This window comes from Lichenostomus cassidix, chromosome 6, assembly GCF_008360975.1.
Source record: "Lichenostomus cassidix isolate B80296 chromosome 6, HeHo_3.0, whole genome shotgun sequence".
Classification (NCBI taxonomy): Eukaryota; Metazoa; Chordata; class Aves; order Passeriformes; family Meliphagidae; genus Lichenostomus; species Lichenostomus cassidix.
This window is the reverse complement of record NC_139487.1, coordinates 29,013,310-29,040,407: the sequence shown is the minus strand read 5'-3', so window position 1 is coordinate 29,040,407 and position 27,098 is coordinate 29,013,310. Positions and strand designations below refer to the sequence as shown.

Below are 27,098 nucleotides of genomic sequence, written 5' to 3'. Positions count from 1 at the left end.
TCTTAGAAGAATATCTACTTGTGTTTAAATAGAACAGGATTTAAAAAAAAATAAATCTAGAAAGTTAGGACCTCTGAAACACCACAGTACTTTACCTGGACTTGCTGCTCCATTTGCATTTTACAATAGTATATGTCAATTTAAGCACTTTGGCAGTAAATTAACACAAAACTATAACACCACTGTGACAATTTTGATAAAGAATAAATTTCTCCTTGGTTACCCATGTGTAAACTGAAATAAAATTTATAATCTCTGTGAGAAGCATTAAGGAAAATTTAAAACATACCGTGTACTTCATACACTGTTCCCAGAGGATACAAAACTCAATCTAGAGATAACTGACTTAACAGTCAAACTTTTGTGCATTTTTTGTATATGCCTCTCTTGACCAATTCAGTAATATCAGTGTTAGCCCAGATTTGATCCCTGTTCCTGGAGTGCTGCACCTGGCCTGCTTCTTTGTCCTGATGCAGGGTTTATATCATACAATAGAGTGGTTTGACTAAATTTCTGTTGCTGACTTCTGCTGCACAAGGGGCTTCAGTATTTAAGTTAGCATACAGTATCTGCTTTCTATATTGCAACGTTAAAAAAACGATTTTAAAAGCTCCCAAATATGAATTCTCTTTCAGGGGGAGCAGAAAGAGGGGTTTGGCTTGCACTCGTAGTAATGAAGTGGAACTTTCGGCAAAAATGACTCAAATTAAAAACGTGCCTTGCATTGTGTACGAGGCAAGAACAGCAAGAGGGGCTGCAGAGTGATGGTAACTGGGCGGGAGGGAAAACCTCCCCGTGCTTGGTCCTTGAGCCGATGATAGAGGGGACAGAAACAACTCTCCCCACCCCTGCCTTGGGCCGGCCAGGGCTGTTCCGAGCCTGCAAACCACTACAGCATGGAAGCGTGTCTTTTTTTTTTTTTTTCTTCCCTTCAAAAAGTTTTCAGGAAGTCTGGGGGAGGGGCGATGGTGTTTCTTTTTTGTTATAATGGGCCCCTTTGTGGAGATGGAAGAGGAGAAGAGATCCGTGTGCCGGCGGGGCGCAGGCTTGCCGGTGACTCCCAAGGTAACTTGCCAGGGCTGCTGAAAGCGCCAGGGCCGCTGAAAGCGCCAGGCCCCCGCGGTGCAGGGCGCAGGGACGGGGCTGCTCCGGCATGGAGCTGATGGTGCTGCTCAATGCCCTGGTCACTCGCCTGCTCTTCGTGTTGCACTCCCTCATCGGGGTCTGGAGAGTGACTGCCGTGAAGAAAGAACCCAAGTACTGGCTGCTGGCGCTGCTCAATCTTCTCCTGTGCCTGGAGACAGGGCTCACCCTCAAGTTTAAACAAGGCAGAGGCTACAAATGGTGAGCGTATTCCGCCGGAGCCCCGCTTGCTTATTTGCATGTACTTTGCTGTCGACGCGAAGCTGCTCCCCGAGAGCAGGGACTGCCCGGCCCCGGCTCTGCCGGGCGTGCAGGCATCGCGTTTGCTCCCCGGCTGCTCCTGGGAGACAGGCATGGAAAGCTGGTAGAGTTTGGCTAGTCCCCTGCCAAACAGAGGGCTTTCAGGAGGGGCAGTTGGACATCAGACCAGGCAGGAGCCACTCTGTGTGGTTGCTTGTGTCTCTGGCTGCAGGCAGGAGGTGGATGCTGTGGGGCTGCGGCTGCAGCGGGCTGGGGCACCGGGGCACCTCCTGAACCGCTGCGGGTCAGGGCTGAGCGCTTGAGGGATACAGGGCTGCGGAGGAACCCTGCAAATGCCCTGCATCTCACACTCCGTCCTGCCGTGCCCTGGGTTAAACCTCCTTCCCTGGGACTGTATTCCCCTTCTCCCCTCCATGCAACAGTGCTAACACCATGCCGGTGCAGGAACCTCAACTCGGTAAAAAGTAAAAAAACCTAGCAGTAGCCACTCTTTTGATACAGCAAGAGTGGCTTAAATATTTGGATTTGAGAGACTGTTCCAGAGGGGAACTTTCATGCGTGAAAGGCTGCCCGAAAAATGAACAAAAAGGTTAGTCATCCCAGAGCTTGCCCAAGCACATGGGGTTTTACATGCATCTAAAGAATTGCTGCTGTCATCTACAGCTCATCAGCACTCAGGCAGCCAAAACAAAATGCTCTGTGAAAAGGAAGCAGTCATGTAACTAATTGTCAGGATTTCACCAGGACCTTTTATTGCTAAAATTCAAACTGCAGGCAGGGCCTGAGACAAATCCAGGACTGAAGAGCCCCAGAGTATTTCCATATTCTTAAAATCCTGCCCATTGCAACCTGTGAAAGTCATTATAACAGAAGTAGTGTTGTGTGAGAATTCACACAAGTGTTCCATACTCTAAATTTGAATGTAATAAAAGCAGTGATAAAGTCTGGGACACTGGAAAATTGAACAACAGCAGAGCCCCAAATGCAGTTATAAGACAGGCAGATGGAACAGACCCAATTCACTTGGGAGAGGAGGCAACAGCAGAATCTTCATGAAGGAACACTTGCAATGGCAGCTTTTGAAAAATCCAAACAAAAATAGATACTGAAAGCAGGTCCATGTTAGATGAATACACAGAAGACTGGGCTAACTTTATCTAGAAGATTTTGAAAATGGATGTGGTCCAGCACTTTCAGCAGCAAAATTAAAGTATATTTATAGGTGTGAACTGTAGACAAATGGCCAGCATCTATTTACATCAGGATAATTTTCTGCTCCAGTGGAAAACAGTCACATTCAGAACAGGCATCATCAGCATTTCAAGAAACACCTCCACAAACAGTCACCGATCCAAGCAAGGAGCAGACTCTGCAGCAGGACTCCTGCATCCAACACCCCCATATTCTCTGTTCATTATTGACAGAGGACTGGTACTTACTACACCAGCACAAACATTAAATGGCACATGTGCAGAAAAAGTCTTCTTGAGAGCCTGGCCATGTAATACTTCTAGGTTGCCTCTTCTGAAAGACAGGCAGGATTAAAGCCCCTAAAGTCTCTTGGCCTGATCTCGTATCATTAGCTCAGTATTGCTAACCTGCCAGCTGGATAGATTTTTCATGTGCTCAAGTCCTACAGGAAATACTGTAAAATGTTAGTTCTTCCATTCAAATGAGAGGTGTGTTCTCTCCCAAAATAACCAGGCTAAAAACCCACAGAATCACTAACTTTTTTTCTTTTTTTAAGAAACAACAAAAAACCCCACAGCCAAAACAAACAACACCCCCTCAACCCTGAAAAACAACAAAAAACCCCACTATGAAAACCTAAACCCAGACTATCTTACAGGGGGTTGTTTGAAACATTTCAGAGCAGTTCAGCAACCCAGAGCAGTTCAGCAAGCCAGTAATTTCCCAGAGCAGCAGGACTTTCTTTTCCTCAATAATCTCTTCTGAAAAAGTAATGATTACCAAAAAAGGATACATTCAACATAGGAACAAACGGTAAATGCAGCAACATTTGACACAAAATGTTGCTGCAGTTGCATACTTAGAAGCACTGCAAAGGTGCCAGCAGCAGGATAGAAGGAACCAAGCAAATGTCCCGAGTTTGTCTCCACTGCCCGGTCCTGGGGCATTGCAGCAATGCCCACTCCATACTGTGGCAGAGATAGATGGAACATTTGTGGCATCACACCTCATTCCTACTCCAAAAGGACAGAATTGCCAAAAAACCCCACCCCAATCAAATGTCATCTGCTTAACAAGAAAACATCAGCTACTCTCACAAGAATCACTACTTGCAGAGGGAGCCATAAAACCTCTCCATTACTTCTGAATAAATCTAGCTAAAAAGCTGAAGAAAAAACTTCATCAACACAGGTTGTACAGAAACTGGCAGGGAGAGAAGAAATAAGAAATTCTACAACTGCCAGGACAAATGGGAAAACAAGGCCAAGACCCATTTTCATAAACCCATTTTAAGTGCCCAGCCTGCAACTAGAAGATCTCTTACTGATGCAATGCTTGTTTTAGGCAAACTGATGCTATTTGTACCTTTCCTGTGTCAATGCACAGGATTGGGAGCAAAAGCCTTTATTTCAGCATCACTCAGTGAAGTGATTCAAAGTATTCATTCACTCGTCATGAAATCAGAAAGAGCATGTTAGCTAGAGGCTTTTTAAGTACAGAGAATGCTGTGATAGAAATACAAACAGTGAAATTCTTTTGGTTAGTTCTTCAAAAGAGATTTTTAATAAACTTCCATATATGACCTTAGATGGATGTACAGATAAACCTATTCTTTATAATACTGACATAGCACAGGCCATGCAGCAAAAATAGCAATTCTTATTTGCAGTTACCCTATTTCTTAATATCCCATATGGCAGAGGCACAAGAGACCATATAGGTGAACATTATCTACATTAAAAAGTATTTATGATGTGTCATAATACCGACATATCTTTTCTTTTCCTTCACAGGTTTTCACCAGCAATATTTTTATATCTGATTTGCATAGTACCATCCCTATGGCTACTAGAAATTCATCATGGGACTCAGGTATTTATTATTGGACAAGATGGACTAGTCTGAAATTGCTGCATTATTTGATGGGTTGGCTTTGGGCATGCAGACAGAAGTCTGCCAAGTCTTGTTCCAGTTCTCACTTTCATATTGGTGGGTACCCCAGTCTACCTACAGCTATGTTATGACTATTGTGCACTTCCTAATTATCACATAATGAAGCTCTTTCCTAGTTAAAAATGAGACCATTTATTTGTATTTACCTGGGGAGTTGAGGACTAGAAGTTGAAAAACACAGCCTTTCACCTCCAGGTTACCAGTATGAATCTTGCTTAGTAGGGTAAAATAACTGCATTGCTTTAGAGGCCTTTGAAAAATAAAGTGAGTTTCACAGTGCTTAAAAGCAAATACCACAACTCCAAGCAAGTAAAAATTGAGACAGGTATCAATGAAAGGGGTCTTAAACTCAGGTCACCTCATGTTTGCTGCCACATGGGAGAACACTCACAGATTGATACCACATCTGGTAATAAGTCTGTCAAGGTTTATATCCTTCCTTTCTTTGTGCTGCATAGTAATCTAGGAGGTGGGGTGTCTGGATTCCAATTCAGGACTAAAACACATGGTAACATTTTAAAGGGGAAATGTTCTGGGGTCAGTTAGGGCCAGACCAAAGCCGCTTAGCCCAACATCTCTCACTGAGTCAACCACCTCCTCATGCAGGCTAATTTCAAGTCCCTATAGCACTTCCAGGTAAAGTGAAAAGGAAATTTTGTCTGTCCCAGCATTTGCACATATGCAGTGCCTTACACCCACAGCAGTAGAGGTTCCGATTGGAACAAGAACAAAAAGTAACAGAAGAAAATACATAAATTAGACTAAGACGACCTAGTGCCTCATTTTCCCCTTTGAAACATTGTTAGAGCCCACAGAAGCATAATCAAATATTCAAAATTGTGTTTACACTGAAAGTGCCTGAGGCTTTTTCTAAATACAGCAGCAGGAATTTATTGTCTTCTTGTTTTCCCAAATCTCCTTAAACAGTCACAGACAGGTAATGTGGATATTGAGAACATTTGTCATAGTTAAATCTGGTCCAAGAAATAGGCTAATTCTGTAGTCAAAGGCAGCAGTTTATTTCCCAAAATGATGTTAGAACATGGTATACTTTGTTCTTATTGATATACTGCTACTGTGAATTAAAGAGGGAGTATATCAAGTTAACAGCTTAGTTTATACCTGGAGAGATAGGATAGAGAGTTCTGGAAACACACAATCTAACAGATTCAAAAACAATACCTCCAGAAGGGGAGCAGCTCTCCTAACAATTAATCTCAAACACAGCACCCAGACTAGTACTATTCTCAATACTGAAGTATTCCTGGGATTTTCATTATTTAAATGCTAACAGAATGGGTAATTGCACAGTCATCAGATCCACACTTTTAATATATACACTGTGAAAACAGTGTGTTGTCTTTTAGGCAATAGAACTTTGATCTGGTATTGAATCTTTACCAGGAAGCATCAGCTGCTCGTGTCAGTGCTGTTATTTAAAGCAGGTGCTAATAGACAGTCTCTCTTCCAGAAGGCAGAGGCAATTCTGCCTCTCTGTGTACTGCAGAACTGGACATAAGTAATACCATTCATATATCAAGAGTGAAATAGTGATTGCATAGAAACTACTGCTTTGCGGTAAAGTATTTGGGATGAAATATATGTTTGGGAGAGATGATAAAGTCAATTGAACTCTACAGAGAGAAAACATTGCTGTCAAGAAAAGTGAAACTATTTAATCCATTAAACTCAAATGTTCTTTCTTAATAATATACAGGACCTCTGTTACCTTCTCGAATGCCTGGTGTGCCAGTGCCACAGAAAGCAGTAACTGATCACCTTTTGCAGAGCTTACCTGACTACCAGGGCTAAAGTCAATGCAGGCTTCCAGTCAGGAATAAGACAGATACTTGGTAAACCTTGTAATTATTTTTCACCACCTTAACATGAACATTTTGAGGATATAGTGAATATTACTGTCCATTCCCTCAGCCTCATTCTGAGGTGGTATTCTCTTACCAGCTAAAATTATAGCATAATGAACTCTTCAAAGTGATCTTACATCTTTCACCATTTCTTCCTTTCCATACCCATTATATTCCTCAATTTGGAAAACTGCTTGGGCAATCTTTTCTTCCCACTCTACATTTCAGCTTTCCTGTATGAGCAAAATGAAGCAGTCAGAGTGCTTTGAATTTCTGACATCACATGTGTTTCATAGTGACAGCCACACTGTTTGCAGCAAATCCCAGACAGCAAGCCAGGCACCTGTTGCTTGGCAGAGGGCCTGCTCCAGGGAAGGGCTAGACTCCTCCAAAATATTCTCAGCCTGACAGCCTCTGTGCACATTAACAGGGTTGAGGGTACTCCACCCTAATATTCAAGTGTCCATTTTACACCCCAATGCTGGCCCCATTATGAAAAGTTTTACCTAACCTCAGTTTTATTTGATAATAAAAGATTGTGCGAAAGATGCAAAAAGAAATTGGCTGAATTAGTTTGGTGTTTCAGGTGTCCCCCATGCAGTGGCAGTGAGCTTCTCTGCAGGCTACACACTGGGACATCACTATGTCATGCAACAGCATTTCCATTTTGGTTAGATGGTTCATGAATCAGAGGTATGTAAACTTCATCTCAGAAGAAACAAAAGAAAGTAAACCAAGCTAGAACTGATATAAAATGTGCACAGCTCCTTCCTGTTTTATCTTTGCTCAGAAAAAAACCCAAAAACAAAACCATTTTTATTTAGCTAGGTACCCAGCCAATACCCAGGAGTAACTGGACTCCAGCAGTAAGAAGGCAAACAGTGTTTATCAAATGCTTGTTAAACAGTAAAACAGTATTCACTTTCTCCTTGTCACATTCCCACTAAGTCACTGCACATCCATAACTTGCTAGGTAAATATGCCTGGCACCAACAGACCTATTTACATGCATATACATGATGAAAATAAAGGCTCTTCTCCAAATTTTTAAGTGAATCACTTCACAATCACCACTTAATAAATATTCAGAGGGGAACAAACCCAAACAAGATATGAACATACTTAAATGAAAAAAGCAGGAGCCTACTTAAATGACTGGCTTTGCAGATGCAGATTTCCATTTCCTTCCTGCAAGCAACTGAGAAGAGCTGTGGACTTGCCCTGAGCGTGCCATTCAGTCCAAGATCATGGAGCCTTGCTCTGAAATGGTAACCCACTTCTCACCTGGAAGTACTCACAAAATTGACATGTAAGGAAGCTACAAAAGACACCAATAATGTGAATTAATTTTCTTAGAGGTTTTTCCTGTACATTTGTGCCACTAGAACAAGAGAAAAAGAGCCCCTTTGCAAGCTATGGTATGGTTTCCTCTTCCTCCAGCAGTCAAGCTACTGAGTCCTGCAGCTCCTCAGACTTGGATGTGAAGTTCTGTACAGCTTCATGGCTGCTTTCCTCTTACCATGCTAGACCAGGCAAGGGGGCAGAGGGGTGAGCTTAAATGCAGACTTAATGACAAACCAAAGACTGTCTGTCAGCCTTCCTCCTCCTGCACAAGTTAGTCATCCCTTTGCCCTAACCAGGCTACTTGTTGATGTTCACTTCTTAGTATTCTGGGGTGGTTAGGGCAGTTATGCAATATTTTTAGGTTGTGGTCTCCTCAGCCGACTGTGTCACACAGCCTGTGGAAGTAACTCAGAAAGCCTGACTTTGACCTTGGGGGTGGGTCTCCATAAACTTTAGGGTTTTTCTATAGGCAACAGATGTAGATACTTCTCCAGAGCAACAATTAAATTTCATTTCCAAAACATTCTCTGAACAAACTGTTCACTCTCTCTCCTTTAGTTGAAAGGCAGACCCACAGAGATTAGCCCTACAAGGCTGTAGCCAGGCAGAGTGTACCAGCCACTCCATCTCACTGTTTCCATGCCCAGAAGTTTAGACTTAGCTATTCTAAATGGAAATATCTTCCCCACATCTGTGTGTTAATCCTTCAAGACTCTCACACCCACTGTTCAAATAAGACAAGCATTCAGTTTAAGAGTCTTTACCGCCAACTATAAAAGCAACAAGCACTCACATTTTTTCCAGATTTTTCAAGTCACAGGAAATTCATCCACCATAAGGTCAGACAAGAGGCAGCATTTACCCAGATACTGAACAACATTATCAGAGGCCAAACAAAGTATCAAAGTATAATCAGAAATTTTCTGGAAAATGTTGCCCTTATATTGGCAGGCATTATGCTGAACACAGCTACTCAGCATGCTCTCAAACACATTCCAATTGTTGCAGAAAATCAATCCCTGTGCAATAAAATGGTGGGGGGCCCAATGGAGAAATGCAAATCATCTGCAGTTCTATGGCAAAAATAGGACAGAATTGAAGTCTTTAGTAACAGCATGGTTTGATTTTCTAATTATCCTCTTTTTATTACAATGGCAAGAGATAAGGGGCTGTTATGAAGATAGATTTTGGAGCCCTCCAGTTGCTCCTGGGCCAGCCTTGGGTGTGAAGGTAGAAGGGCAGGACAGTGCTACAGACAGAACATAGCCCCACCACTCATTTCCTGCAGTTGGACTAACAGTATTTTTTAGACAACACTCAATTTCCCAGATCACTAGTTTGTTTCTTGGAGAAAGTAAATACCCTTTTTTCTATTTTGAAGGGATAGGCAACAATACAGGTCTATCTCTCTTAAATACTCCCATATTTCACTTCTCACCCTATGAATTTCCTTACAAAATAAGGCACAGCAGGGGCAGGAGTGGTGGAGAATACAACTCAAATATCCTATCCCTACTTGTTTTCAGCCTTGAGGGAAGTCATACAGAAAAATGAAACAGTAGCATTTTCAGGAAAGTGACTTTTTCTGTACAGTAGGACAGAGAAGCAGATACTTTGAGAACAAGTTTGAGTATAGGGTCTGACCATGAACATAACACATCAGACTGATCACAACCAATTTTTGCCTTATTTGACTGTTTTAGCCAGAGAGACCATGTAGGGAACCCAGTAGTCAGTTCAGGAGAGCTGCAAGCAGATCACATTGAAACGGTGCAGACTTTACAGCACAGAGCTGTCACCCACTCTGTTGGCCTTTGAATTTGCATCCTCTTCTGCAGTACAATCTCGTACTTTCTCAGGGACCTACCAACACATTACTCTTGTCCTCATAAGAATTTCTCCCTTCTGAAGAACAGGGGAATTACATTCAGAGGGAGGACCTTTGCAAACACTGAATGCCTTTCACAGTTGAACAAAACAGGACACTCTCAGCCACAGAGCACATCTGCTCCCTGTGTGGGATATTTATACACATGTCATGTTTTTGTTCACAACAGTACTGTGGCAATGAGCCTGGGGCAGTTCAGGTGAATATCAGCAACCAAGACTTCAATCAATCGAGAGACAACAGTCATGGAAGTGAGGGAACAGATCACCACATCATTCAGACGGTGGGACACCTTTTCCTATTTCTAGTAGAGATCTTATGATAAATAGAGATAAGCACCTTGCATAGTGAGTAAAACAAAAAAACCTCCTAAAACATGTAAAATTTATATATATAGTTTCAGAAAACAACATTGTACAAATACAGCATGCTGCATAATAACTATTGTTGCCAAGAAAAGTCTCTGTGTATGCTCCACTATTCTCTTGAAAATCTAAGTAACTGGATTTAGAAAGTGTCTGGGTAATGATTCTGCAAAGGATAATGCTATGCTGAAAAATGAGAATAGGGTACTAGTACACAAAGACTTGATATTCATTATCCGAAGTTTGTGCCTTTTTCAAAGTAGGCCTGCCAGATGGAAATTTGCTCTCATACAATGTGGAAGAGAATAAAGGCAGGCTCAAGGACAAATATGGTCTCTGAAGGTACCTATAACTTCAGTCTCCTGAAGTTTCAGTATATTATTATTGTCTTTTAAACAGGCTAAAGTCTTTGTCAATCAGCTTTCCACAATCTGTGAGACTGTATGGACATTGGCCCTCCACCAGACTTTTCTACTGCTACTAGTAGTTGGGAGATGGCTTCTCCCCATCGGAGTTGAAATCACCCGGGATCAACTGTCTCAGCTGCTTCTCATGTTTGTGGGAACAGCAGCAGATATACTTGAATTTGCTAGTGAAACCTTGGACATTGAGGATGTTCGGTAAGGATTGCTTGCTGACGTAAATAACTTGCACAGTGCAAGATATTTGTGCAATGTGCAGTGTTCAGACTGGTGGAATTGTGTTTCCCACAGAAAACTATGGAACTACGTTTCCCACAGAAAAGGGTATGTTCAAGGGCTCTGTTTGCCTGCTCTTGCCTCTCCTTCTGTGAAAGGCCTAAGTCCAATGAGTTTTGTTAGGGATTACTCATGTGTCGCCAGCAGAGAAGCGTGTCACATCATCACAATAAAAGGGTTCAGAGAGCCAAACAAGCAGCATAACTGCCAAGCAGCATCAGTTCTTACAGCTACAGGAGCTGAGACACTGGATACACAGTAAGCCTCCTTCAGCTTAATGAATTGTTTCGGACTGGTGAGGGAGCAACTAGAGCTGGCCTAAGTGATTCATTATCTAAGTTGCTGCTTTGGTTATCTCATATGTACTTCGTGGTAGAATGACAAAGCGTTCAAAGACAGGAAGAAAGGGAACAGCACAGTCTGGTGTGAATTTTCAACATTGTGATCTCTCCCAGAGAAAGTAAGCTCACCTCCCCCTCACAGTGCTGAGAGATGAGCAGTGAGCATCCGTCATAAAGAGTCACAGAAGAGGTTCATCCTCTCAAACAAATGTTATTTTATTTTTTAAAATATCATAGCAATGCTTTCAGAGCAGGAAAAGAGTCCTTCCCACTTGGCAGAGAAGCTTCAGGCTTGTAAGGAATGTGTAATCACTACAAGAGTAAAGATATTCCCTCTGAGCCACAGAGTCTATTCCCATATGCTTATTAGTACAACATTTGCTTCAGATATTTAGTGTAATTACACAGCTGGAACACGGAAGCCTGAACAGCAAAAATTCCATATGAAAAGATACCTCTGTTTTCCTTAGTGGTGCATCTCAAAAGCACACATCAATCAATCACTGCTTCACTCAACCACCCTTCAAATGACATTCCAGGCACTACAGAAGCATTTTTGTTATCACATAAGGAAACCGCATCTTCATTGTTATCACTTTTCCCCTCCCACAGGAAGAATTACGCTCTCATAAATGCAATTCTTGCTGTATGGACCTGGAGTATGTTACAGTTTCCACTTGATCTTGCAGGTTAGTACTTGCACATAGACAAGAAAAGTGAAAAAATGTTCTTACATTTTTGCTGGTACATCTTGTGGCTCTGCACACACTACAGGCTATACCAAGGACTTCTGGTGGAGAGGAATTTACATCATGACAGCTTTTGAAGAAAGCTCATTCTGGTTTCTTTTGAGTAAACACTTGTTTCGGGTTAATCTCTGATCTCTCTGATAGAGCTCTACTTTCAGGAAAAGGAAAAAAAGGATTGCACTATTGTATTGCTCCAGTTTCCTGTTACTGCCTTAAACTTAACTATGTGAGCTATCAAGTTAGATCTGGTCTATTATATTCTGGCCTGAATTTGGGTGGGTTAGTAAACCCTGCAGAGAGACAGGCAATTGTGAACCACAATTGGTTCATAGGGACATTATCACAGGAGAAATTACCTAGTCACAGGAAACCTAAAGGACCATATGATGTTGGGACTATACACCCTTATCTTAATCTAAAAGGCCCAGTTATTCAGCCAGCTCAGGGCTGTATTTGTCCCTGGGTAGAATGGGCTTCTCCATGCCCAAGAAGAACAACGAAAGCTGTCTGGATCATCATCTGTTCCAACCATTTTGGCCTCCAATCACTACAAGTTTATAACTGTAGCAATCCAAGGATGCACTGTCCTCACTAGCATTTTATACAAAATAGATTTCTAGGCTGACACACTGACTAAAATAATAAATTAAAAATTCCTGGAATATTGTTTTATTATTTTATTCATTAGTCTTTTCTTCATGGACAGAGCTAGGCTTTGTTTTCAACAGTGAATTTATGAAAATATTTCAGCATGTCAGCTCAGCAGCTCACCTCCTAAAGAATCTGATGCAATCACATTTCAGATTTATCATAGCTAAAATTCCTGCCACCAGTAAAATAGATTCTATTAAAGATGCACTGCATTCAGGTTTAAAAAAATCTCAACCAGCCAAACAAAAAACATCCTATACACATCACCATCACCCAAATAAATTCAAATAGCACTTAAACAATCTGTTCATTTTTTTCCCCTTGGTGTTGCTTTTCCATTTATTTAATTACATTTACTAGTTAAAAATTGAATTACTGAACACACGTTTTCCTGAAATTACTATGGGTACAGTTTATTTTAGGCAATTCTATACAGTTGCATAGTTAGTACTTTTTGTTCAAGCATCAGAATGTTTACTCACTCAAACATGACGTAAAAGAAATTTTTAGGCACTTATGATTAGACTACAGCAGTGCAGTTAGGACTGTTAAACAGAAATGGCACAGAAGCATATTAAAAAATTAGCTGCTGCTGAAGCTTTGCCTAATGGATTCAGCAAATTTCTACATTTTACAAGTCATTTTCCATTTGAGTCTCATCTATTTCTCCCCTCACCCCAGCACTGACTCGAACAATAGAATTCTTTTGGCAGGTTGCAGTGTTTGGGGGTTGCTACTGCATCACAAGTAGAAATGTTTTTTAACCCAATGAAATCTCCCTGTCCAAGAGACAGGTTCATTAGGCTTTGTGTATTTTCGTAAGAGGCAGCTATATTTACCCCCACAAACCCTTGCAATGGTCCCTCTCTGGGTACTACCACCACCTTTACAGCCAAGGGAGCCAATGCATGCAGGTTGCAACAGTTATGTGCAATTGATACCCACAAGCCTAAGAACAAGTAACTGGACCTCAAGTCTTACACAGCAAACAGAAACCACATAATGCTCAATATTGCCTGGCACTGACAGGACTTATTCTTACCATGGCACATGAAAAAGGCAATGGCTATCTGGTGAATCTTTTAGAAGCAAGGTCTTAGTTTGGAACAGATGGAAAGTTTATTCGAAGTGCTACAGCACTGGCTATTCCTATTCAGCACAGCTGTTTTTTCCTTAAAAATGCATACTAGTCCCAGCATGTTGATTCACTTAAAAGTCTGGGGACATTGTGAGGAATCATTAGGTGATTTATTTCTGCTTCTTGTTTTAGAAGTGTGTAAATACTGGTATGTTTGAGAGATACAACAGGGGAAATGGTTTTTAGTCCTGTTCTCCAGACCACATAAATGCCTCAGATGTGTTTAGTGTGTTTTGCTGAAAAACATCCCAGAAATTGGATATGCTGTATGTTGCATAGTTCACAGTTGAATGCATTTGTAATCCAGGGTACCCTGTATTGTGAGTGCCCTTTAGGCCAACCCTGGCTCCACTTCACAAAGGTGTTTTAACCTAACTGTTTTACTTCCAGTACAGCATATTGGCTGCAAACCAAGTGGATCAGCCAGGCGGATTCCCAGCCTGCTGCTGTGCAGGTACAGCGCGGAACTCTGGAACATTGGGGTCAGCCTTTTCATACAGGATGGCCCCTTCTTCATTGTGCGTTCAATCCTGATGGGCCACTTCAGAATATTCAATCAGATGCTGGTATTTTTTACAGCTAAGAATATTCTGGTTGTGACTCTGCAGTTGTATCGTCTGGCAGTGATAACGTTAGACTTCCGTGCTACCGTTCTGCAGAAGAGCAGGAAAGGAGAAGTCTGCTGCTGCCCATGTGAGCCTTATGAGGCTCATGCTCATGCTACTGGTCACCAAGAGAATGAAATGAAAGAGTTTGTTGCTTTTCCTCCAAAAGAGGAATCCCAAGCTCCATCAGAAGATCATTGAGCAGTTCCTGACTTGGAAGAGGTTGCATTTCCCACAGCTTCTTCAGAAGGGCTTTGCCTGTTTCTGTGATAAAATACACCCTGGGTGCCTAAGTAATCTTTTCCATCAAGAGAACATTAATTTCTTCTAAATTGTAGGGGAAATTTTGCAAGCAAATTCATAGAAATGGGACTTTCTTTTTAATCCATTTATATGGTGGGTTTTGACTAGTTCCATACTATATTATTCAGAGGGATTTTGTAGCCATAGTTTGTAGTAAAAAGAAAGGTTGGGAGCACTAAGCAGATTGGTTATTACCATTGGTGGCACTGTGCTGACCTATGTACTTGCATGCATTCAAGCAGAGGGACAAGCCTGTCCTTTATGAGAAGCACAAAAGCATTGAGCTCTACTAGAATGGTTGGAATATAACTGCAGTGTGATGAACAATATGCTCACCATGCACACCAGGAACTTCAGCCACAACAACTGTGCAGGCATGCAAGTGGAGAGAGATGACATTTCTGCTGTTACTGTGACATGGGAACATTGTTCATTCCAGAAATTTAAGAAAAACTTCTTCAGATGTTACCTCATCTTCGCCTGGATTCAGTTAAGGACTATGCAACACCATGAAACTGCACACAAAAGACTCTCATGACCTTCATGGTCTGAATAACCTAAACCTTAACAAAAAGAAAAAAGCAGCCCCCCAGATCCTTAGAAGGCAACTGCATTTGCTAGATGCATTTTCTAAAGAGTTCCTTGCCTTTCTATTTCTACCAGTTAGAATACACACGCACAGAACACACATGGACAAAACCTCACCAAAATACTTGTAAATACTTTTTTTCCTCTTGATTTTGCTGTTCTTACAGTTGAGATGGTTTTTCAAATATCTCTGTCCTGTATGATTTTTAAAAGTGGCCTGACCCAGGCATACAATCTCTCTAGAAAGAAGATAGCACTGCTGCTCAAGGCAATCCAAGCTAAAGGATTCAGGCATGCACTCCATGACTTATAAAGCACCACAAGGTCCCATGAAATAACCTGAGAGATTGTCTGGTCTGGTGAGTGTCAAGATCCATTTTAAAGAATAATAATTAGTAACTTGCTACTTTCACATTTGGAGTGAACAACATAGGCCCCAGTTTCTCCCAGGAGCACACTTGAGATCAGTGTTAAGACCATTGCTTTGTCTGGACACAGCTTAGAGAGGCTGAAAGTAAGATAAATGATTTTTGAAAGTCTGCCTAAAAATTATATTGTCATACAAAATGGCAGGTGCTTTTACCGATTCCTGCATCCATTCTGAAAGAGAGCAAAAAGCCTATAAATTGACCTAATTAAGGTGATTTCCTGTATAAAAACACCCAATTAAACCTTATTTTCTAAAGCCTCAGCTATCTAAAAACAGAATTTGGTTTCAAAAATGAATAAAAGTGTTTCTACCACCATTGCAGCAGTCATATACTTATTTATCCACAGCCTGATAAGCAATGACATTTATTCTTTGAAAGATGAGCCTGTTTAAAAAGCCCAAACACCAAAGTTGTGAACGTGTGTTTATATTTGTGAGTTCTTACTGTTCTGTGCAGGATAAGACCCTTCCATTGTGAAAGAAGAAAATGCACAGCCATAAGGAAGTATCAGATACTTCATAGCCCTTTCCACCATTCATTCTACCACATTAGTAATAATGTGCAACACCTTCTCTTCTTATTTTGGGCCTTTTTCCAGCAGAAATTATAAAAAGCCAATCTCTACTTGCCATGGTGTTGTGAGGTAGACATATGGAGAATGGAATGCAACTTCATCTAGGATTTTAATTCAAGTGTAAAGGTAAAAAAGTGACAGTTCTGATGATGAGCCATGCTGTCTAAAACCTTTCACACTGGGATGAATTTAGAATCAGTTGGTAGAACCACAACACAGCTCTTCCTTGTGGATGCAAGCCGGGACTCCTCACATTAATTTTGGTTTTACCACTTGCTGATATAGTAATTATCCTGTTAAAAGGATCACTGCTAATTAATTTGGAGCATACTGAGCTTGCTAGAACATCATTCTAAATTCATCAGCACAAAAATTGCAGGATGTACTTTTTTTAAACTCGCTGTCTATTTTAAGTCTTTGTTCAGCAACAAGCTGCCTACGAGACTCAGCCCGCAGCAAATGCAAGATCCCCTGGGGTCAGCAGTACACAGACTGGTTACAGCAGGAATATTTCACAGAGGATTCTATTTCCTGGTCTTCAGGCTGTTCAATTTTAAACAGCAGTAAAGCTTCTAATCAGATTTACGGTGAGAAGAACTCACTTCAGTGTTAGGTGGTTACTACTAGATCCCATCTTCATTCATTCCCAAAATAGGCTAGATCCTCTTCATGCTTACAATAGAATAGATTTGAACTTCTCTTTTCCTTCCCGCTATTGCAGTGATGGCAATCAGATTGCTTAAAACCAAAAGAAAACCCAGACTGACAAAGCAGTAGTATAAATTCCCACTTGGGTACAGAGGGGCATCACACATGCCAGATAGCAGCAGGAGTAACATGCAGCTCCCTCTACTTCACTGAGGAGTCTGGAAATGGCAATTAACAAGTCCAGTAACATATATGTTTTGGGCAGAGCAGCAAACCCCAGTTGCAAGCCTTCCTCAGTTTCCTTTTGCACATGTTTGGAGCAGGACTGCAGCTCTGTGTTTTGCAGCAGGCTGTTGGAGGCAGCTGAAGCAGCTGCTGGCTCTGGGGAGCCCTTGTGCCATGCCACAGCCTTCCAGAGCTCTGCACCAGGCAAGGGGTAGAACGGGGTCCCTGGAAGATCTGCCAGCATCTGTGGTGTACCCAAAGATGTCATGCTTGCTCTGCAGGAAAAGCTGCAGTAAACTTTCAGATGGGAAAAATTCAAGCCACCAAAATGGAAGAATTTCAGAACATTTATCTTAACCATTATTTACTTGAGTCAGGAGAACACATTACTAAATCTGTTCTGCAAATAGATATCTGGCCATTTACTGTTATTTATTCTGGTTGTTCCTGCCTTGTCCTTTTAGATTATTCCATATTAAACATCACTAAAATGTTTTACCACTTGTCTTTTCCTGAACTAAAATGTATTCCTCCTTTCCTTTGGACATTGGCTCAAATAAGATCATAGCCTTGAGCAGGAAAAACAACAAACAGTGATGATTTTATTGCATTCCTGTTGGTATTTGTACTGTACTACGTTCTCTGTGACCATGTGGAAATGGAAGAAAATGTGCAATTACTTAAAAAAAATTCCAACAGCATTTTGCAAATAAAAGGCAGTTACCTCAGGCATAGCTGCCAATTTATTATGTGAGAGCTGACTGTTATATGTTCCTATTAATTATATCTTCCACATGCTGCTTTTCCTTTCCATGCTTCGTAAGTTAATTACTTAGGCCAGATTCTGACTGCTGCCATTGCTTTGAACACCCACAGCAACTGCAGCTAATTCCACTCTATTCTGGATAGATTCTTCTTTATCAGAGTCTTTGCCTCCAAATATGCAAGTCACAGCACAGTCCCCATGAGGATGTGTTAAATATCTGCACACAGGAGGCATTTTAAATACACACACAAATATATACATGCATTTAGATACCCGCCCCCCCACACCTGGCAATGCCAAATATACAGCTTTTATTTCTGTAACAATCTGTGAGACTGCCAATAAGAACACTCTGCAGATGTGTCTAAAACACTTCCAAAAAATACCTAAGCATTACAAATATCTTGAAACTTAAATACTAAGCATACCATACTCTGAACAATATTCCAATTTAAGAAAAAATAAAATTAAGTTCCCTGGAACATATTCCTTCCACGCAGATTTCCTCAGTTGAATGAAATGTACCCAATCATCATTTTCCCCCCAAAAGGAAAGTGTTTTAGGAGAGCATTAGAACCTAACACCAGCACAAGGCTGTTTCTTTGATGCTGTGTCAATAGAAAATAGGCAAGCTTTGAAATCAGCAGGTTGGAGAGTCCTTGGCCCTCTGTCCTGGGATTAAATTTTCCACACTGTTATACTGGGAATGAAGTCTCTCCTTCCTTGTGAGAGGAAAGAAAACAGATCATTCCTAATCTGTAATGGTGAGGCAATAAAAATGGGTCACAGTGTCAAAAGTAGCAGAGATGTTTGCCCAAGATTGGTTATTGCACCAGCAGGGAAATACAGCAGTACAGACCCCTAATGGAACAGATGCCAATGACTGAGATAACCACACATGAGTTATGTTCTAAAAATCCTCCCTGACCCTTCAGAGCCAGCAAGGGAAGGGTTCTCTACATCCAGCTCCACTCCAATATCTCTAGCAAGCTGCTAGGACAGAAATTCCTGTGATCAAGTCTGTCTTGAAGGTGCCCCTAGAATCCTCTATGCAAACTGTTCCTAATTTGGTCTCATTTGGGCTGTGTCTTTTCCCTTCAGATTAGGCAAAAGGGGTGGGAGTGAAAGCAATGTAACTATAAAAATCCCTTGATTTGTCAACTAAACCCTTACCTCACTCTCTGCATACTGCTCTTTGCTCATCCACATTTCCATCTGCTTTCTGGGCCCACCTTCCAGATCTCAGCACACAGACAAAACATGCTAAACACTGCACCTCCCACTGCTGCCTGTGAAAGTCTTTACAAAAGCACACAAGAATCCAGGCCAAAGATTAAGAAAAGCCAAGCCTATTTCTTCCTGTTAAAGATGAAAGCTATCTACAGCTGCCAAAGCGTTTCCTCCATTTGTTTGTAGCCTACTAGAGGGAGAAGGATCTTTTCCTGAGTAGTGTCTCTGTGAAGGGCTAGTTTATTGAAACAGCAGCATCATTTCCTGTAGCCCTATGGACTATTATCTCTTTCAAACTATCATAAGGTCGTACAAAGTTTGAAATGAGACTGTCAGGCTGTAGGTAAAGATAACAGAGTGAAGGGTAGTACAATATAAAAGTGATGCCCTAACCCAACATTTCTAATTTGGGGAGACAGGAAAGGCCTCTAAGCCAAGTAAAGCAGGTCTGCACAAGTAGCATCTGTAATAGCAGCTTGGAAGAACTGAAAAAAAACTGTTCAGGAATCTTCAGTCTGCTTTACATCTAACTAATATTATCCTAAAATAATCATACAGAACAAGTATAATCACAACTAATACCTAGGCCTCACAGAAGACTCCAGAAGAACATTAGACGAGATTTACCATGTAAAAAACTGGCTGAGTGATGCAGTTCTTTCATTTTATATTGTTCTGAATAAACTGATGCTTCACATTTGAAGAATGTGTTGGGCTTAATTTTATCTGACAAGTTGCCTAACTGCTTCAGAATTTCAGTCCCCTGATAGAACTCACAAAAAGCTTGTCTTTCACAACAAACTTGGTAGAAGCCTTGTTGGAGCATCTTTCAGGATTGCAAGAGACAATAGTATGCTCAGCAACCACAGCACATGAACCAAGACAGCTGTCAGACACTATAAGTCACTGCAGGCCTAATCCTGCTTTCAGTAAGCATTCACAATGCCACTGCTGAAGAGCAGAGCTATGTCTGTAGTATTACTAGAGAAACATAAAACCAGGGCTCATTTTCTCAGGCAACCAAATTAGAACATTTAAAAAGCATTTTCCAAAAAGATTTATCACAACTGCCAAACTAAAATACTCTATTTTACTCATTAGAGGTCTTCTCTGAAGCAGTTAGAGTTCTCCCTCACCCTGGGAGATTGCTTTCTTCTTTCTCCATCCAGATTTCTATGGAGATGAAATCTAGTTGTCCTAATCCAGTAAAAAACCAATACAAGTTAACATTCTGCCTTCGGAGCTGCATATTGAGTATAACTTAAAATTTAACCACCATTGTGGCAAAAAAGAAAAAAAATATTTTGTGGCCTAATCCAAGGAATACTAATTCATTAAAAAACCCTCTTACATGCAGAAAAAGGAGAGAATGCGTAAGTAAGATTTGCCACAGGGGTAGCCTGAAGCCATATGCCAGCAAGTTACTCTGCTTGTATATTGTAAGAATTTTTATCCATCTAATCAATAAGAAATGAGTAGTTACTATGGCAATTTCTACACTACAAGGTACTTGTGCTGCAGTAGAGTATGTTCTAGAAGGACAAATACACTTGCCACTCTCTTATGTAAATTTTTTCACCTTTTACAGTGTTGCAGTACAGTGTGTAAGCTTGAGAAAAGTGAGAGGGACAAGGTGAGAAGAATAAAATGAGTTAAAATGTAGTGGTTGTTATAAGGATGTCTTGGGAATTCTTAAGTGACAATAATAAATGCCAGGTTAGAGCAATCCACAAACATTCAAACAACTCAAGCAGCAATTTTGCAGATCTTTATTTGAAATCATGTATAATGAAACTAAGATTTCACTACTGCATTTCCTTTTGATTATCTTCCTCCAAGTTTAAACTAATGGGGCTAGAGAGTAGTTTCCCTTATACCACCATCAATTCACACTAATATTGCTTTCAGAGGATAGCAATACACTGCAGTAGCTTGATTACAATGGATGTATTCCCTTAGAGCACAACACTCCATAACCCTGTAGGGAGTGCTGACACTTAAACAGAGAACAAGCATAAAACTTGACTCTCAAAATACAGAATACTGCAATAGAAGCACAGGGTTCTTCTAAAGGTTTGAAAATAATTATCTCAATCATCTTTATGAAATGCATGGAGAAAATACATATGCCTCCCATAAAATATTTATCACAATTGCATCACCTTATATTTTGCAGTTTTAATTTTCCCCCTACACCTCTTCAAGATGCTATAATTTTTCAGGTAATAGAACAAATGGGAAGTGACAAATGCTGAGGAAAAACCTAAACACTACAGAGGAAGGCAGTTCCCTTCCAGAGCTCAGACAGGGAGACATACCAAGACTGCATAAGGAGACAAATTAAAGCTCATCACAACTGCTGAAGATGGACCAATGATTGTAGCAAAAACCTGTCAAAAAACATGGCTGGGAGAGAAGCCTGGGTAAATTAACATGTGTACAACTTCATGTGGGAGAAACAGGCACACACAAATGTGGAGCCCAAAGATACTTTGAAATCCCCACTATTTCTAGAACCCATACACATACGCTAATGAGTTACAAACGGGTCTTGCTGACAAATATATGCACTCAAGAGATGTTTAGATTTTGATGCTCTTTTTCCAAATGAACAGTGCTGAGAACTGAAAGCTTATGTGACTAAAGGTACTGGGCTCTGTTGCACAGGATTCAGATGCAACTGTATTTTCACTCATATAATATTACTGGCTCTAAAGTTACATAGTAAAGAAACACTCATTCCTGTATCAGAAGGCTCTGGGCTTCACTATAGTAACAAAGACATACCCCAAAACCTCACAGGTATATTATAATTAAAAGAAGCAGTAAGTATAACTCACAATATCACGTAGGTTCAAAAGAGATCTTTGAACTGGGACCATGCCTTTGAAATCTGAGAAGAATTGAATGAAAAGGGACCCTACATCAAAAGATGATAAACTTAGGCAAATCTTGTGAAGGCTGGTAAGTTAAGTGATAAGTTGTCTATCACATGCCAAACAAACACTGAGGTAACAGAAACATGCCAACAGAAATCCAAATTTCTAGCACTGCACAAAGGAAACACTGTTAGAGGGGTTGCCTGAACCTACCAGCTTGCCTTAACCTAAGTGAGTTTACCCTACACAAACTGTTATGAAGGAGCATGCTAAGAGGCTGGGCTGCTTCTGGAGAAGACACTAAACCTTCATACTCTGCCTGCAGCTTATGTATCACAGGAGCCAACCTTCAGCCACTTGAAATTGGGATTGTGTCTAGATGCAGTTTTCTAGGACTCTGGAAAGGATTCACAACTGGACAAGAAGGGTGTTTAAAAGGGCTCTTTGTTTTCTCCCGACTGTTACCTCAACAGCACACCCATCAGATGATTTCAAGCCTACTTCCTTATTAAAAAGGGCCAGCTACCTCACTTTTTCCACTGCAGAAAGAGGGCATGAAACACAAGAAGTAGACTGGCCTAGAGACAGTCAACATCATAAAACTAGACTTGGAAAAGTCTTTATTCTCACCTCTCAGAAGTGTACTGAGGTCCTTAAAACCCCAGAGCAATTCCTCAGAAAATACCATGTAACACAGCTATCAATATCACAGTTCAGAATTTACAGTCTTTTCCTTCAGTCATTAGCTGAGTATGAGAAATAATATCCTTTTTAAATTAGGAAGAACATACAAAGGAAGATTTTTATTATTTCTTCCAAGAAATTTTAAGGGTTGTGTTTTAAAGGTCTGTGTCTGTAGATGGAATAGCTTATATGAAGCCTCTTAATTTGATATCTCCTTTAAAGAAATATTCAGCTGATGACATTTTAATTTGCACCAGATGTTTTTGTGTCTACCTCCATACTGCTCATCCTAGACAGAGCTTCATTAAAGCAAGTTGTCCTTTAACCAGCTCCGCAGCCAAGATTCTCTTTAAAGCAGTGAAAATGGAAAAACACGTGGCCTGTAAGGAAACTCAGTAGGAACTGACTACAAATCTAAGCTACTTCTTGAGAAGTGGCTTTTCCATAGAAGTGTTTCCAATAACGAACTTCAGCAAATTTCCATTTTGCTATTTAAAGGGCCTGTCACTGCGGTTTCAGCAAATGTGCCATAACACCAACTATTCACATTGCATCAAAACCAAACCTGTTTAGAAAAGCAACTTCATTGTACTTCACTGAGAAAACTGGTGCCTACTAGGAACTAGAAAAAGCAGTATTTTCTCTACAGAATGGTTTGGTCTTAAAAGAAAAGGTCTGAAGCATATCAACCACTCTTGGATCTTCAAGACAGAGCATAAAACATGTCCTGTGGTTATAAAACACCATGAGCTCTTTACTCACTTACTTTTAGTATTTTACACTCCCATTATCTAATTTCTATTGTGTAATGTCCTATTTAGACTTCAGGCTCTTTTCTGGTAACTTTGTTGCTATCAGAAACACTTGCTTCTGGTCACACTATTTCCGTACCTCAGATTTATACTGCCCTCACACTCTCTAGAAAAAGGAAAGCAGACTAGCAATTAACAACCCAACCACACAAGAGATAACCCACAGTTTCACAGTGTGGTGAGGAGTTAGCAACATAGCTATCCTAAGCACCTTGCAAGATCACAGGTCTAAGCAGAAGCAAAGACAATATTAAACACTACATGCAAATTAGAGCATGGAATGATTTATCCTAGGATGAGTCACTCTTAACAGTTTAATGGAAAGTAGGATCTTGCACTGTACAAGTGTTTAAAAAAGAAAACAGGTTTAAAAAAAATTTTAAAAGTCCTTCACTGAGTCATAGTGGCAGCAAGAGTAGTTAATTCTCTTCATTCCACCTTTCTTCTTTTCCCTGCAGGATTACTTTCACCCCCTGGCTCCTACACAGCTTGGTTGCAAGGAGCTTGTATGGACAAGGATCCCCTGTTACTACATTTCTGGATGGTAAGTCTCAAACAACAAAAAACCTGAAAATAAAAGTGAGTAAACCCCACTGCATCTCTCTGCAGTTGGGAACACTAATTAAAGGGAACAGAAGATGCTGCACAAGCACCCTTGTCCCGGTGGAATGCAGTGCTACTGTAACTGGAGATACTGCTTTGTTAGCAGAAGCAAATAGTCACATGAACATGGAAGAAGGGACATCACCACAGGGAGGTCCACTCAGCTACACACAAAAACAAGCAGCTAAACCCTCTGCCTGCACATTTCAAGGACACAGTGAGGGACCATGTCTCCTTCAAAAACATAGTAACATTTCAGATAAAATTAAATGTTGTCTGGAAGTACTTTGCTTATACACAAAACTATTACAATGAGGCCACAGGCACTGTGAGGGCAGGGAGAGCAGAAGGGTACTGAGTTAGAAACAGGGCATTCATTCACACCTTACTCTGAAGCAGGCAGAGATCTTGGTTAACCCCAGTGTTACCATAATTAAATGCTTCCTGTAATAACTTTGACACAATTTTGCAAAGCTGTGGAATAACATACACCCCTTCACACCACACACCTTCCATGTTGCAAAAGACAGGTAGGATTCATCACTTGTAATTATGATACTCTTACTTTCAATTGTCCTGTAAACAGGAAATCTGCTGATAATCCTTCAGGACAGACTCAAAAAGGACATAGGCCCATTAGAAGGGGTTACCTTCCTCTCTAGTGCCTTCAAGATACAAGTGAATCCTCCTAAATCAGCCAACTTAGCAAATGGTGAACACTCCTTGGTCTTCCCTTCTTCATACTGTGGGACTATATGTGTTATGATTAGCATCTTCCTGAGTCTGCCTTTACCAAAGGCATAGGAAAACTTTTCCAAATAACCAGCTTCTAAATTCACAACTTCATTATCAACACAAGATAATAGAAAATGTTCTTACCATGTCAGAGCAGTCCACATCTAAGAGCCCAGCCATACATACAGACACATAAGCACCTAACATCATCTAACTCCCCACCTGCAACAGGAAGTTTATACCCTGCCAGCTGCCAGTTCACTAAGTCCCTCCCTTCCTCCTTGGCAGCTCCCGGGGCTCACCTGGTGGCGGTTGATTAAATTCAGCAGAAAACCAAGCAGCAGAGGCAGGGGAAAGGAGGCGCTGTGTGTTGCTGCAGCAACTCAGCTGAGTTGTCTAACTGCCTGATGAATGACAAGTCACATAACCCTAACTGGAAAGAGCCAGATCAGGAAACTGTTTCTATACTTAACTGTTGAACAACAAGGCTTGCATTTAGTGGATCGTCAGTGACTTGAAGCTCTCTTTTCTCTGTTACTGACTCCCACAATATGACAGAAAGATTATCCAAGGCTATCTGTGTCCAGTGCATAACAGAACAAAACAGCAGAAAGCTCTTCAGATTTGCCTGCATCTGGAAAGCATCCCAGGAAGGACAAACAGCAGTGGTTGGATTCTTTTCTGGTTTAAGTGGACCAGGTCTATTCAAAATAGGTGGTTACAACTGGAGCAAGAGATATGAGACACGGATGAGAAAGTGGAGTGGAGAACTGACCAAAGAGAGATGCACCCTTTCCCCAAGAAGAAAACAGCACCTCTGCCAGTTCTCCACTGTTTTCCCCACTTTTCTGTATTCCCTTAATAACAAAGAGGATTGGCATCCGACATGGCAATGACAGTGAAGACCTGTTTGGTCTCATCCACTTTGGGCTCTGACTGCATACAAATATGTCTGGAAAAAGGATTAACTAGCACTGCCAGGTTGGCTTGTGGGCAGAAGAAAAAATATGGCATTAAATCAGCATTTTAGAGACAGGTCTGAGACTTAAAAGAATTTTTCTAAAGTGACTTATAGTCCCCATTTTATTTTGGCAATTTTTACAAGATATAAAGTTCTTTAGGGCTCCATAGCTTGCCTGAATACCAAGTGATTCATCTAGCTTTCTATTTGTCTATATTCATATTTTCAGCCACAGTGAGAGAAAGACAATAGAGGCTGGAAATGAAGAGCACAAACACATCTGTGTAGTCAGGCTCTTCTAAATCATCCCAGTCTGTCAGGCCATAGGTCCAGAATAGTCAGTAGTGGACACTTTCTTATTCATGCTGCCCTATGACTACAGCAGCATATCAAGTGGCCCCTCATGTTCACAGAACATGAGGTATCACAGAATCACAGAATCACCAGGTTGGAAGAGACCTTCAAGATCATCAAGTCCAACCTATGTCCCAACACCTCAACTAAACTAAACCATGGCACTGAGTGCCACATCCAGTCTCTTTTTAAACACGTCCAGGGATGGTGATTCCACCACCTCCCCAGGTAGACCATTCCAATATTTTATCACTCTTTCTGTTTAAAAAAACTTTTTAAAAGTTTAAAAAACTTTTTCCTAATATCCAACCTATATTTTCCTTGGCGCAACTTAAGACTGTGTCCTCTTGTTCTGCCAGTTGTTGCCTGGAAAAAGAGACCAACCCCTACCTCACTACAACCACCTTTCAAGAAGTTGTAGAGAGTGATAAGGTCGCCTCTGAGTCTCCTTTTCTCCAGGCTAAACATCCCCAGCTCCCTCAGCCGTTCCTCATAGCGCTTGTGTTCCAAGCCCCTCACCAGCCTTGTTGACCTCCTCTGGACGCGCTCAAGTGTCTCCACATCTTTCCTGAACTGAGGGGCCCAGAACTGGACACAGCACTCAAGGTGCAGCCTCACCAGTGTCGAGTATAGGAGAAGAATGACTTCCCTGGTCCTGCTGGCCACACTATTTCTGATTCAGGCTAGGATGCCATTGGCCTTTTTGGCCACCTGGGCACACTGCTGGCTCATGTTGCGTTGGCTGTCGACCAGTACCCCCAAATCTCTTTCTGCCTGGGCACTGTCCAGCCACTCTGTCCCCAGCCTATAGCATTGCAGGGGGCTATTGTGGCCAAAATGGAGGACTCGGCACTTGGACTGGTTAAACTTCATCTAACTGGACTCTGCCCATCCATCCAACCGTTCCAGGTCTCTCTGCAGAGCCCTCCTACCTTCCAACAGATCGACACATGCTCCCTGCTTAGTGTCATCTGCAAATTTACTGATGAAAGATTAGTAAAGTAAACATGACTTTTGCTGAAGATCAGTGATCACTTCTGACAGTCATTAATTATATAAAGGACAGGGTGTCGTGCCTCTCAGCCACCAATATGTTTGGTTTTGACAGACTTT

At 41.2% G+C, this 27,098-nt stretch overlaps 2 protein-coding genes across 4 annotated transcripts in view; one reads left to right on the top strand and one right to left on the bottom strand.

Moving 5' to 3' along the window:
• Positions 1–24,955, bottom strand: part of CABCOCO1 (ciliary associated calcium binding coiled-coil 1) — a 129,269-nt gene extending 104,314 nt beyond the window's left edge. For both annotated transcript variants that reach the window (XM_085064236.1, XM_085064237.1), the window contains exon 1: positions 24,815–24,955. In XM_085064236.1, the coding sequence (XP_084920362.1) occupies positions 24,815–24,880 (66 nt within the window). In that variant the 5' untranslated portion in view covers positions 24,881–24,955. The remainder of the gene's footprint in view (positions 1–24,814) is intronic.
• TMEM26 (transmembrane protein 26) lies at positions 729–17,717 on the top strand. 2 transcript variants are annotated; one of them, XM_085064229.1, is made up of 7 exons: positions 729–1,096; positions 1,129–1,344; positions 4,389–4,467; positions 9,815–9,928; positions 10,410–10,630; positions 11,662–11,738; positions 13,978–17,717. In XM_085064229.1, the coding sequence occupies exons 1-7, from the start codon at positions 897–899 to the stop codon at positions 14,391–14,393; spliced, it is 1,323 nt and encodes a 440-aa protein (XP_084920355.1). In that variant the 5' UTR covers positions 729–896; the 3' UTR covers positions 14,394–17,717. The 2 variants fall into 2 exon arrangements, with proteins under 2 accessions (XP_084920355.1, XP_084920354.1); XM_085064228.1 differs by having other exon boundaries at positions 747–1,344.
• Positions 24,956–27,098: the final 2,143 nt, after the last annotated feature.

Bases quoted from the DNA above. Each gene is read 5' to 3' on its own strand.
- TMEM26 (XM_085064229.1), top strand. From the start codon at position 897: ATGGAAGCGTGTCTTTTTTTTTTTTTTTCTTCCCTTCAAAAAGTTTTC. The intron at 1,345-4,388 runs GTGAGCGTATTC...TTTCCTTCACAG, and splicing joins CAAGGCAGAGGCTACAAATG to GTTTTCACCAGCAATATTTT. The intron at 9,929-10,409 runs GTGGGACACCTT...TCTTTTAAACAG, and splicing joins ATCACCACATCATTCAGACG to GCTAAAGTCTTTGTCAATCA.